Source organism: Catharus ustulatus, chromosome 6, assembly GCF_009819885.2.
Source record: "Catharus ustulatus isolate bCatUst1 chromosome 6, bCatUst1.pri.v2, whole genome shotgun sequence".
NCBI lineage: Eukaryota > Metazoa > Chordata > Aves > Passeriformes > Turdidae > Catharus > Catharus ustulatus.
The window spans coordinates 58,162,111-58,175,978 of record NC_046226.1 but is presented as its reverse complement, the minus strand read 5'-3'; the positions used below and the strand labels follow the sequence as shown (position 1 = coordinate 58,175,978).

General features: G+C 40.8%; 1 protein-coding gene across 4 annotated transcripts in view; it reads right to left on the bottom strand.

The window, feature by feature from the left end:
• The window catches only part of ANO5 (anoctamin 5), a 58,096-nt gene that overhangs the window by 4,231 nt on the left and 39,997 nt on the right, over positions 1-13,868 (bottom strand). For all 4 annotated transcript variants that reach the window (XM_033062915.1, XM_033062917.1, XM_033062916.1 and 1 more), the window contains 9 exons: positions 13,191-13,342; positions 10,453-10,527; positions 9,579-9,801; positions 7,642-7,811; positions 6,957-7,054; positions 4,243-4,373; positions 2,429-2,634; positions 1,462-1,643; positions 276-381 (listed from right to left, as the gene is read on the bottom strand). In XM_033062915.1, coding sequence (XP_032918806.1) covers positions 276-381; positions 1,462-1,643; positions 2,429-2,634; positions 4,243-4,373; positions 6,957-7,054; positions 7,642-7,811; positions 9,579-9,801; positions 10,453-10,527; positions 13,191-13,342 — 1,343 coding nt within the window. The remainder of the gene's footprint in view (positions 1-275; positions 382-1,461; positions 1,644-2,428; positions 2,635-4,242; positions 4,374-6,956; positions 7,055-7,641; positions 7,812-9,578; positions 9,802-10,452; positions 10,528-13,190; positions 13,343-13,868) is intronic.

The window sequence follows — 13,868 nt, the reverse complement described above, 5'->3', positions numbered from 1 at the left end:
CATCTCTTCCATTGGCATAAAGAAATTTTTATTTTGCTGATTATTCTGATCAACATTTGCAGTCTCCTCAGCCATTTTCACTGTTCATACTCTGAGATCAGCTCACTGAAGTTAAAAGGCCCAGTAACAGTAATCATTTAGGACATGAGTACTTGGTATTACCTAGGGAACGAATTATTTTATACCCCCAGTAATTCTATTTTCTGTAACATTAGTAACTATCTAGAGAAATCATAAGGTACCAATGTCAGAAGAAAACTTTGTAGCAAACATACCTCCATAATAATTATAAAGGCCAGTTTTGCAGCAAGAATGTGCCAGAACTGCATAGTGTGTAAGTATTTCTTCTCATGTTCTGGAGGATATCGATAGTCTCTGTACCTGTTGGAATGACAGACATGCAAAGGTGAAATGTCACATTCAGCCTGGGACAGACTACAAGCTTAGTGACACTTACAAGCAAATACAACTGTCACTTAAGGAACCTTTTCTTGTTTTAAACGGTCTGTTTCCTTTTGCAGAAAAAGGTTGCCTCTCAATTTGTTTCTATCTTTGTGTTTGCTTAAACACCCTCACACACACAGCAACACAGCAGAGATGAGGATGTGTGACGTGAAATTTGGTACACAGGTTACTTGTTTCTCAGGCAATGATCAAATAATACAGGACAGGGTGATGGGTGATAATACAGGACAGGATGTGATACATCCATATCACAGGTATTACTGAATAAATGTGACAGACATGAGTAGATCATGGACTGAACAGATCTTCACGGTTTCCTGAAGGGACAGACTTGAATGCATGTTATACACCACCAAATGCAGCTGTTTCTGAAAGTGCTGGGGTTGGTTTGGGGGGGTTTTGTTTGCTTTAAGATTTTTTTCATCCAATCAATAAATTTATTTTACCATTTCCAAAGTTCTTTTGCAATTATTCGGGAATCTTCAATGCCCCTGCTAGCAAGAAAGGACTACTTTTTAAATGAAAGCAGGATAGACCTGATTTTTGGTCCAATCAATCAAAATAAGGATTGATTTTAAATACTATATCTCATTTTCAGCTTTGAGATTTAAACATTTCCTTTATTCTGCTTTCTTGTCCACTTATTCAGCCTAAAAATTTTTGAAAATACAGGCTGAAGTTTGCAATTTCAGGGACATAGATTTCCTTCCTTGCTCAAAGAATCAATAATGTAATGAAGTAAACAAAAAATCCAATGAAGAAAAAACCAAAATGCAAGTTAGCAATGAGACTCATAGTGGTGACTTTTTTTGAGGTGATTGTTATTGGCTTGATCTCTTACCACCTCAAGCATTACCTCATCAATAGCCTAAATATTACCTCTCACACTTCAGAATTATAAGAATGACATAATTTATTTTCTAATGGACTACTTAGATCTGCATAGATTTTTTATGCTGTGTTCTAAACAAAGTGATAAAATACTATTACACCAACCTGCATATGACAAAGTTTTCTGGATTCTCCTTAGGTTCATTTCTCTCAGGAAAATCTGAGATTTGAAACACTGACAAACTGTTGTTTATGTATCCAGACATTGGCGAGTCTTCATTTTCAGAGTAAGCATAGTAGTAAACTAAACGAGGGATCATATCTGATGTGAATGCAACAATAAAAGCCTGAAAAGAAATTGGAAAAAGAAATAAGGAAAGTGGTACACAAAATTTGTGAGCAGATTTATAAAGGGGTTGTGGTTCTGTGACTCTGGCATTACCCAGAATCTTTTAAGAACAGGTGAGAAGCATCATTAGGGCACTAATCCACTTTTACCAAAAGGTGCTGACTGCAGCCTCAGCACATTTTGCCTGGAAGCCTGAAATACTTAGGATGCTGAGGTATCGTGCTACTTTGGCAGTGCCTGCAAGTGGGTTTGTTGCCTGAGACACACTAAAAAGAGGCATCTCTTGTGCTCAGTAGTTTGCTTTACAGTATGTTTCCAATGAAATACTGGCATAGCATTTAGTTACCAGCTTATAAAAAACACTTGGAGTCACTGCTCCTACAGGGGCATCCAGAAGCAGAGCACAATTCTCACAGAACAGCCCTCATAGTGACAAGGACAAAAGTGCATCTGACCCATAGAATTAATCCACCTATCCTGTTCCATACAGCTCCCTCTGGGCAATCAGTGTGCTTCATCAGACTAAGCTTCATACCAGCTTATGCCATTCTAAAGCGCTGAAAAACACAAAAAGCTGAATGAAAGATTATGGCAAATAAAATGTGGATTGGGAGCTGCACACTGTCAACATATGGACAAACCAAACCACTTAAATGGTTTGATAGTATCTTTGTAGGTTAATGTGATACAGGGTTGATGAAGAAGTATCAGCTGGTTTTTAATTCTCCACATTCGAAATACATGGCAGAATCAGTGTTGATGTAGCACAGTTAAGGTACTTACATTAGTGACAACAGACAGGATGGCCATCCCGTTGAGGATTTCCTGCCACACCCCTATGCTATGTGCTTTTGCAGCCACAGGTCTTCTATACTGAGTGGTTAATTTCCAGGAGTCTACGCGAATCTCCAGGATATTATTCATCAGAGCAAGAAGGGGAGCCAGGGGAAAGGATGCCACAAAGAGAGTAATGAATCCAAACTGAATGACTGCAAGAAAAAAAAACCAAAGTGTCAAAATCTGCCCTACCAGAAGTATCCTCAGAGTGAGGGGTCTACCACTAGCAGACAAATGGCAAAGTTCTGCCGGGCTGCACAAGTCATCTTCAGCCCTAGCCTGAGCTAAGTGACAATCAGGCCCAGTCCCAAGACTTCTCCAGTCCCTTCAGGCTGCCATTTAGCAGCACCCATAGGAATGGGCATTTGGGTCCTGTGAAATGATGCTGCCAGCAGTGCTGGATACCAATCCTTTCATGGTGCTGCAGTTCTCATATGAATTGTGTGTAACTCTAGGGCATTGAGATGTATTCATCCATCAAATTTCTCAATTGTTATCAGGCCAGTTATCTGGCAGTCTGTACTATCTTGTTCTTCTTTTACTTATCAACGTGCATACCTCACAACCTTGCCTCCACCTATTGCTACTGATTTAATCAAAACACTCGTAACAATTCTATATGCAATAGTTCCATTGGAGAGTCTTGACATTAGTTTAAGAACTGCAAATAAAATATACAAATGATCCTTTCAGTGGTTACCAAAATTAAGTATTTCAGTACAGAAGGTGATAATCCTCAGAAGACAGCCACTACTGCCACTATATTTCAAATAAAGGAGACAGAACATTTTGTCTGGTTTAGGTAGTGGATAAAAATAAATTCCCATACACCAGTCATTTCTGATTTCAGTCATACACCAGTCACATTCCCTGATTTCAGTGGTAAGATCTTCACCTCAGACAAGCTACAAAATTCTTAGTAGTTTAGGAGCCCTGGGACAAGGTTGGAGCATAGTTCTGATTCTGGAATTGCAAGGACATGGCTGGCAACAGTGCTTGTTCTGAGTGTATTAGTTTCAGAAGACCACAGCCCTGTATCAAATTGAAGAGATAGTAACACTATGCATCTCTAGAACATGGAAAGCTATTTCTGCAGAACTAAAACAATACAAAGATTCATTTTTCAACAAAATGTATCCTTATAATAGCCAACTATTAACTTCTTTAAAATGTCGTTTAGATTTAGCTTGGCTTCAGTTTTAGTGTCAGTTTCTCAGGTTTTCTGAACTATTGTTATATGCTGACATGGTCATGTTGCCTTTGAAAACCCATATCCCTTGCCCACACTCCCTCTGCTGGTCTAATGGACTGAACTGAAGCACTGATCAGTGCAAGACTAAAGCTGAAGGGATTCTCTTTTAGGCAGTTTGTAGATCTCATGTCTGCAGTACATTTGGCACTCATCCCAAACTTAAAACTTCCACTGAAATCAGCTAACAATATGCTTTGGAACAAGAAAAGAACAGACACAGAGGCAGCTGGTTGCACTGAGAATAATGTTCCCCATTCAAATGAGGAAAACAGAAAGTCTTTGCAGTGTTTTTGTGAAATTCCCAGCAGCTCAAGATGCAAAGACAGCTTTTTTTTTTTTTTTTAATTGGGCTGACCTATTTAATGATTTCCAGCAGTTAATTGTCCTCTAAATGCAGATGAAAGTGATGGCATCAACCCACAACAATTAACTGAGAAAATGTGTTCTTTTCCAAGTGTCAGTACAAGGTGTCCTGTCTTCAATTCCAAATGTGTAATTTTAAACTTACCCATTTCTAAATATTCATAGAACAGGCCTAGGGGTCCAAATGTCTGCAGATCATGGTCTTGCTCCCAGCGACTGTATAAATTTTCGGGATTATTTCTGGCTTTCCGGCGACCCCACCAGTTACAAATCCAGCTGCATATGCAGAAAAAAGTTAACCATGAGAGAAACAGATCAGATTGGTTCACTTGGTTAGAGCATGGTGCTAATAACACCAAGTTGGTGGGTTTAGTCCCTGTACAGGTCATTCACTTAAGAGCTGGATCTATCCTGGTGGATCCCTTCCAACTCAGAAAATTCTGTGAAATCAGTACCACAGAATCACAGGGTTGGAAGAGACCTTCAAGATCAAGTCCAACCCATGCCCTAATACCTCAACTAAACCATGGCACCAAGTGCCACACCCGATCTTTTTTTAAACACATCCAGGGACAATGACTCCACCACCTCCCCGGGCACACAATTCCAAAACTTCATCAATCTTTCTGTAAAAATCTTTTTCCTAATATCCAACCTATATTTCCCTTGGTGCAGCTTAAGACAGTCCTCTCGTTCTGACTGGTGAAACAGGCCAACCCCCATCTGACTACAACCACCTTTCAGGAAGCTGTAGAGTGATGAGGTCACCCCCAAGTCACTTATTCTCAAGGCTAAACAATCCCAGCTCCCTCAGCCATTCCTCACAGGGTTTGTGTTCCCAGCCCCTCCCCAGCCTCGCTGCCTCCTCTGGACACGCTCAAGTGACTCAAGGTCCTCCCTGAACTGAGGGGCCAGAACTGGACACAGCACTCGAGGTGTGGCCTCACCAGTGCTGAGCAGAGGGGCAGAGTGACCTCCCTGCTCCTGCTGGCCACACCATTCCTGGTAAAGGCCAGGATGCCATTGGCCTTCTTGGCCCCCAGGGCACACTGCTGGCTCATGCTCAGTTGGCTGTCAACCAGCACCCCCAGGTCCCTTTCTGCCTGGGCACTGTCCAGCCACACCATCCCCAGCCTATAACACTGCAGAGGTTATTGTGGCCAAAATGCAGGACTCGAAACTTGGAGTTATTAATGTCATCCTATTGGATTTTGCCCATCCATCCAACTGTTCCAGGTCTCTCTGCAGAGCCCTCCTACCTTCCAGCAGATCAACACATGCTCCCAGCTTAGTGTCATCCACAAATTTATTAATAAAGACTCAATACCCTCATCAGTAAAAATGCTGAACAGAACAGACCCCAGCACTGACCCCTGAGGGACACCACTGGTGACAGATTCCCAGCTGGATGCAGCACCATTCAGCACCACTCTCTGGGCCCAGCCATCCAGCCAGTTCTTAACCCAGCACAGAGTGCTCCTGTCCAAGCCATGGGCTGCCATGGTTTTCCAGGATTTTCCTGTGGGAGACAGTGCCAAAGGCCTTGCTGAAGTCCCAATAGACAACATCCACAGCCTTTCCTGCATCCACCAGGCAGGTCCCTCGGTCATAAAAGGAGATCAGGTTGGTCAAACATGACCTACCACTCCTAAATGCATGCTGGCTGGGTCTTGACCATCCTGTCAATATAAACTGCTCCATAACCTTACTGGGTACTGAGGTCAGGCTAACTGGTCTATAATTACCAGGATCCTCCTTCCTACCCTTTTCATCAATGAGTGTCACATTGGCCAGCTTCCAGTCATCTAAAACTCACCAGTGTCCCAGGACTGCTGGTAAATGATGGAGAGAGGCTTTGCAAGCTCACCTGCCAGCTCCCTCATCAGCCTGGGATGGTTCCCATCTGGTCCCGTAGATTTATGAACATCCAAGCAGCTCAGCAGTTCTCTGACTGCCTCCTCCCAAATCCATGCTCCCTGACACCATCTTCCAACCCAGGAGGACAGCTGTCCTGAGGACAAACTATTTTCCCACTAAAGACTGAGGCAAAGAAGACATTAAGCATTTCTGCCTTCTCCTCATCTGCAGTTACTTAGTTCCCTCCCGCATCCAATAGAGAACAAAGTGTGGTCTTATCCTTCCTTTTGCCATTAATACATTTGCAGAAACATTTTTTATTATCCTTTACAAAAGTTGCCAGATTAATTTTAACTGAGCTTTGGTCTCCCTAATTTTTTTCCTACATGCCCTAGCAACCTCCTTACTTCCTGATGGAACTGACCCTCCTTCCAAAGATGATACATCCTCTTTTTATTTCTAAGTTCCTTCATGCTGGATGTTTGCCTCATCAACCGATCTTTGGTACACAGGGACAGTCTGTTCCTGTGCCCTCAAGATCTGTTTTGAAGCACGCCCACCTTTCCTGGACTCCTCTGTTTCTAATGGCTGCTTCCCAAGGAACTCTCTGAGTAAGTCTCCTAAATAGGTCAAAGTCTGCCCTCTGGAAGTCTAATGTAAAAGTTCTTATTTATGTTCCTCTTGATGTCACCAAATATTGAGAACTCTGTAATTTCATGATCACTATGCCCCAAGCAGCTTCCAACCACCACATCTCCCACCATCTCTATTTGCAAACTACAGGTCTAATGCAGTCCCTCCCCTTACCTGAACAAACTCCTTAATACAACATGCTTTTACAAGTGTGGCTTTTATGAAAGAGGTTGAAAGTCTTTATGAAATAAGTGTCGGAATTTGTGCTTAATTTACAGAATTCTTCTTATCTTCCTCATATGGCAATCATATCTCCCAACAATTTCCTCTGGCTATAAGATGGGCACCTCAGTGTCAGAGAGAACTTACGGAACAATAGCCTCTTGGATATTTCCCCAGATCTGTTTGCCAGCCATGACTATGGTAAGCTGTGTCGTCAGTTCTATCAAGCAGCCTGCCGGATCACACTGGTGGAGACAAACTGAGTGTTAATGGACACAAATAATGGCTATCACCCAGATAAACTATATTCTACTACTATAAAAATGCAAGAAAGGAGATCTTAAAACTTGTAAGGACAATACTTAATTTCCATATGGACTGCCAGCTAAGCCACTCTCAAGAAGGCTGTTACAGCACGGCTTTAAATGTTTCAAGTGTGAGACAAAACACACACCAAAACATAACAACCATATGAAGACAGAATAATTCAGAGATGCTTCAGCAGGACCTGCGTGCAGCCCACATCCCTCAGCTCCAGCAAGGTGAATCTTTTGCACTCAGTGAGCTCTCAGCACCAGATTTTTCTTTTAGACCCATGGTGAGACCCACTGTATTTCAGGAGAGCTGGGACCAAGAAAGGTTTTATGATTTCTGACTGACAGATTTTCACTGCTAGTGTTACCCTGACTAGCAATAGCAGGAAGAGTCATTGGAAGCCTCAGCATCAGGACAGCCAGCTGAGGTCCAGCTCATTTCAGATCAAGCCTGCATTTGGAAATTTACGACTATGTAGGTTGCAGGGAACAATCCACCTTAATTAAGAAAATCTTACCTCCTCATTTCGCCAGCGATTAAACATGTATGTGTAGGCACCTGGGTAACCAACAAACTTCCCTTTGAAGAAGGCCACGTAGAAGCAGGATGAATAGTAGTTGACAAACTGGAACAAAAACATCTTCATAGTGAGCCTGTTCTCATACTCCATGTGAGTTCTAGGGATCTCTGTGAAACCAGAAAACAGTAATTTTATGTTCCTTTATTCCCTTTCAAAGGATACAGATTCATAAATATTCATCATGCACAGTGACCTTAAAGAAAATAAAATAGAAAAGAAGAACACCTACAAACATTTCAGCAGATGTAGTTCCTGCTTTCAGACACCCTACCCTTACTTTAAAATGCAACATTTGAGGTAGGAAGGCAAAGGAAATTAATATCTAAAACTTCTATAAAATTTAGTTTTCCCTTCTTTGTCCTGTCCATTAGCACTTGTCCATCCCCAGTGTTACACTATTTCAGGAGATCTGAGATGAATCTCAAACAGTAACTAGAAGGATCTCCTGTAGTATGAAGATTTCATCGCTGGCAACACATGATTATTTTTTTTCTTTGTGGTAGAGAAGTATGTTACAATATTTCTTCTCAACATATTGTATGTGCACATCATTAAAATCAGCAGAAACTGCACGGCCCATGTGCCACCGAAAGGTTCATAATGGGCAGAACAGGGGACAGTACAAGCATCTTGGAGCTACTGTACATGATCAGACCTTTGCTTAGGATTTTGCTGCTCATTGTCTGCCACATTTATATTCTTGAAGGCAGCAGGAAGCCCTACGCATATAATTGTCAAATGTCCTGTTAAATGGTAACATATAACCAATTCAAGTTGGGAAGTAGCCTAAGAAAATACCCTGCAAACATTCAAGTCCCTCTGAATTGGTCAGGACCTGGCAGATGAATTGAACTCATCTATCTTATTGTAAAGTTGTTTCATATAACTGAGTAAACTGATGTTGGTGTAAGTTTGCATGCCAGAAGAACATGAGGCATTTACTGGGAACCTGACATCAGAGTCTATGTAGGACAGAGGAAGCAGAACTCAGGTGAGGCAGTCTGATTAGCTTGCAGGTCCCTAAAGCATTTTTATTTTCAGTGAGCTTTTAGATATTGATGTGAGGTACACAACGTTCAGAGCACCAGAGGCAGGTTATACTTTGTCTGAACACCAAATCTGGTCTAACCATTTCAAGGAGTTCAAGAGTGAACAAAGTCTGGGCAGACACTGCTGACAGCCTGGGCCAGGTGCAGGAATGGTATTTCCAGCATGCAAGGAGAAGTCAAACATAAAATATACTACAAAAACAGTCATTCTTTCTGGGCCTCCAGTTCTGGAGCGAGGGTACTGCTATCAATGGCTGCTGCCACAATAACACATCTTGGGCACAGCTTCTCATCCTGCTCAAACTCTGCCTTCCATCTTTGTAACTACAGATCTGTACAGCCAGAGCTAGAGGAAACAATGCTCAGAAAAAAATGGAAAATGTACTATCCCATCCCATCTTTTCCCCAGACTAACAGTCACGATTACTTAGTCTTTTTTTCTTGTAAAGATAGCTGTGATTTAATTTTTCAAATATATTTACAGGATTTCTAAATTGAAATACTGCTACTTCAAGACAGTCTGATCTTGTTTTGGTGACTCAAGATGATTTTTAACTATGTTCAGCTCTGTGACTGTCTCTGTAGACTAGTTCTAATATAAACAAACATTATATGAGGAGAAACTAGGTGATGAGAACTACTGAAATGCAGGGAAAATATTCAGTATCACCTGGATAAACCTGAGTCATTGTTGCAAGTTGCTGCAAACTACAGAGCTCCCACTGTGCCTGTGAGCTGAGAACAACAGCATGGAACACCTTGATGATTTTCAAAGGAATCTTCAACGACTCCTTCCAAGTTTTGCCTACAAGTACCCCTGCTCACCCATATCAGTAATCCAGATGGCTATTCTCTCATAGAAGAAATTCAGTATCATGATAATGACAAAATTGAGGCAGGAGGCTGTGACAGAAGTTGCCAGCTGAGGGGTCAGTAAGCCGCTGATGGGCTGCAGCGTCTGAGTGTTCTCCATGAGGCTGGCGAAGGCAGCGTACACTGCAAGGCGATACACAATCACAGCTATCATGCTGGCTATGATCAAGGACACCTGAGGAAAGGAGGGAGATTTGAAATACACCTGCAGCTTAGTATAGCTATACACAATAGCTATATGCATGCCGCTTTAAAAACAAGATGCAAACCATCATGCCTTTTTTTTTTTTAAATTTTATTCTTTGTGGGTATGAGTTCTGCAGCACTGAAATGAAAAGTGGACAGGCAAAATACTTTGTTATATACATTAAAACCAACAAAATTTGACAACATAAGAAAAGCTGACAATTTAATACCAATATCTGAGAAAGTGCAGAAGAGTGTAGACAGTAGATAGAAAAGACAAGTTAGATTAAACTGTCCACTCTGAAACTCACTCTGTATTCATTGTTGTGAATTCTGTTTTTTTGTTTGCCTTTACTACAATTTTTCAGTATGTCTGTTAACATCAAATAAGTCACAGAGGAAGTTATCCCCATGCTAAAATGTCCAATCAAATTACTAATTAATGACAAATTTCCAGTGCCTTTAAAAAAAATAAAATATCAGAATTGAAGTGCACTTTGAAGGACAGGATGAAATCTGCGGAACAGTAATGAAAACATGTGTTAACATCATGATTAAAACCAATTTGTGTTAATATGATAATTGGCAATGACCAGCATCTCTGATACATGTTAAAATTATGATTCAAAAAGATGCTCACCCAGAACAACACGGTGGCTCCTGAGATGCAGAATCGCACAGCCTGGCTGGTTAAAGGCAAATAAGGCTCCATCTCCTGAAACAGCCAAGTACAGCTCATGTTATTCCCAGGTCTTACTCCACATCAAGCAGCACACAGAGCTCTCACCAGCTGTGTGAACAGTGCTCACATCTAAGGGAAACCATCCAGAACCCTGCCTCTCTCAAATGGCAGACAGGACATAATTCTGAGTGTACTGGGAGTGGGGAGGGGAAGCGGGGGGTCGAGGGCGGGTAGGACAAAAAGATCAGGACAGAAGTGGCCATAAAATGCTACAAGTCAAGAAAGTACCTGGAAAGAATGGTTAAACTTTTGCAAAATCAATCAGTAGCTAAAGAAAAAGACCAACTTCCAGAGATGAGTCAGGTCACAACTATTACTGTAATGCCAGGTTAGCAGTCAAACAGCTCTGAGTCCTCAATCGGACTCAAGTTTCGTAAGTTCTTCATGCCAAGTTTATTTAAAACTTTGGATGCGCCAGTCAGAGAGCATTTTTCCTCTCTCCTCAATTTTATTTTGTTTTTGTAGTTGAAGAAATAGCTATTAATGTAGCTGCCAGGCTCTGCTGCAGCACCAGCAATGCCAGTATCCCCAGACAACACACGAACAATTTTCAATGCTCACATAAAGTTTGTGCAACCAATTATAGTTCCTAAAATATCAGAGTACATGTTTTATGAAAGAATCTTGTCTTTATGAACTAATGCCAGTGGAAGAAGATCTAGTGAAAAATAACCTGAATTTGATAAAGAGGGACAAGGCACTGTAGAATGCCTAGACTCCTCTTGAGCTAAGTGGCACTGAATACTACAGATGGCTGCAATCCCAAATGTAATGTGCAATGACAGAGCCCAAGTTTGAATCCGTTATTTATGTAAAGTAGAATTCTACTGTGATCAGAAAGTCCAGATTTAAGCTATGATCTAGTTGGCCAGTTTAGCACCATGAACAAATATGTTAATGATGGCCTCAAGATCAGCAATTTCAGTTTCAGTGCACTTAAAACTTTGAAACATGAATAATGATGAAATAATTTTCTGAGTGAGTGAAGCAAAACTAGCTGTGGGACACAAGAAAGTCATTGTCCTGTACCCACATGATCTTACTAGTTACTACAGAATTAGCTTATTTGAAAACATTAGCCTTTCATGTGTTCAGTATAGGACAAGCTCTAACAGAAGGAAACTAAGCTACTATTACTGTACAAGTCAGCCTATAATTGGGTACTGATAAGGATCACTGATAAACCCTACTGCAAAAAAGCTTCTCACAAAGTACTGAGACAGTAAATTGAAGTGTCATAAAATAAAGGCTTGTATAGTCATTGAATTTTTATTGAAATTGCTAATGCATACTTATAAAGTACAGAAGAGTGCAGTATCTCACACTGAGATAAGAGACGCCTATCACAGTCCATTTCTACTTCCTAAAGTTCACAAAACCTATTTCACCTAAGGGATCTGGATTAATTTAGAGAGAGAACAACCTTCTCCCTCAGGACAGCTATACAAGCACACCTAAGCCTTTGGCTGTGCTCTGGTACAGCTGATTCACCTCACCAGGCTACAGGTTTTGACCCATGCTGTACACAACCACTGCTACCAGTCAGCCTGCTATTGCCCTGTCCTAACATGATCATCCTCCCTCACAGAGCACACAAGGGCTTGCTGGACAGACCTTGTCCTGCTTTTTCTGTAAGCTGCAGCACAACCGCAGTCTGGCAGGGTTTGGGCCCTGTGCAGCCCTGGAAAAGGGTACAGTTTGAGCCTGAGCATACACAGGGATGCAAACCAGCAAATAACACCTAACTGGCAGGTGTGTGCTTTCAATTAGTAGAGCTAACTAATGAAAATTGATTTACCTGAAGCTGTTTTCCTGAACATGCAGAAATTAATGCTTCAGCAGAGCTATACTCTTAAACAGAGTGCACGGTTATCAAAGAGCCCTGTGCAAGGTACACAGCACTAGTTACAACACCAGAATTAATGCTGAGTATGTGCAAGGGGGAAAACTCTCTCTCATGAGAAATAAGATTAGTATACGGATTTTCTAATGATTAACGAGACAAGCCCTGAAAGACAGAGCTACTGTTTACAGAAGAAAGATTCTTCTTGGCTAAGCTTCTATTTCTTTTCTGAAGACTGTTATCTAAGTACACTTAGGACTAGTGACAATAGGTTATTTTTATGCAATTCTATGAAAGGGAAAAGATGACTTAAAATACATCAAATAGGTGTGGTAAATGTTGTGTTGAAAAGCAATCAGCTGATCCTAAAATTTGTCAAGTAATTCCTACCTAAAATAAATTTAAATTAACATCTAATATTTACATGGAGTGTTCAACAGAGTTAAGTATTAATAGTATCTCAATTACATTTCAGAAAAAGGACTTTGACAACCTTCATCTTTCTGGTGCTCCCCAAACAAAGTGGTTGTGTATCAGAAGCAGAATCACAGCTAGACCAACTTATCACTTTAGATCACGGTGACTGTTTCTTCGTATGTTGTGTAGGGATAAGAAAGAGTGGTTTTAAAGCATGAAGTTTCAGAGACTGATACCCTAAATTGTGAAAGATGCTGTAAAAATGGGTAAAAGCCATATACCTCACCCTTATTTTCCTGATTTAATATATAAATTTCCATGTTACAAACTTTCAGCACACTGTATTTGCACATGTGTCAACGTAGCATGTTCATACCTGAGTTACAGGATTCCTCTTCTTTTGGGTACATTTTGCCTCATACTCAGGCCTCAGCTGGAGCTGCTGCTGTTCCTCTTCAAAATCAACCAAGTCCCATTCATATTTCAGTCGTGCTTGCCGCCTCTTCCAAAACTCCAGGAAAAGTGTAACTACAATTTGCAAATGTTAAAATAGAGTCAAGGAAGAAGTGAACAATTTCAGGAACCAAGTAAAACACTGTACTGGCTTCTTTTCTGTGGTTTATTATTATCCCTACAGTGTGACTCATTTATTTTTACTGACTACCTACTATAGTTCACAGATAAGATCACAATACAAATCCAGTTATTTGTTAGCTAATTGAATTCCAGAAGTGGTTGACAAGGAAGATGCCAAGACAAGATATGGATATTTCCAAGGTTATGGTGACCATGTTCAATTAACTGCTCTGTGTATGCAAAAAGCAACATGATAAGTCATGATAAAGAACCTGATAATTCAACTAATTGCTGTGTATAAACCTGTAACACATAAATAACCATTACAACAAATAAGCAGAACAGCTTTCAAGTAATATGGTCAAACATTTCTGTTGCTTTTTGATGCTTATTTGATATCGTGGTGTCCTAGGGAGACTTTATGATGCCAAATTGTATCCCCACTCATCTGTTTAGCCCAGAAATAAGCTTTGTTGCC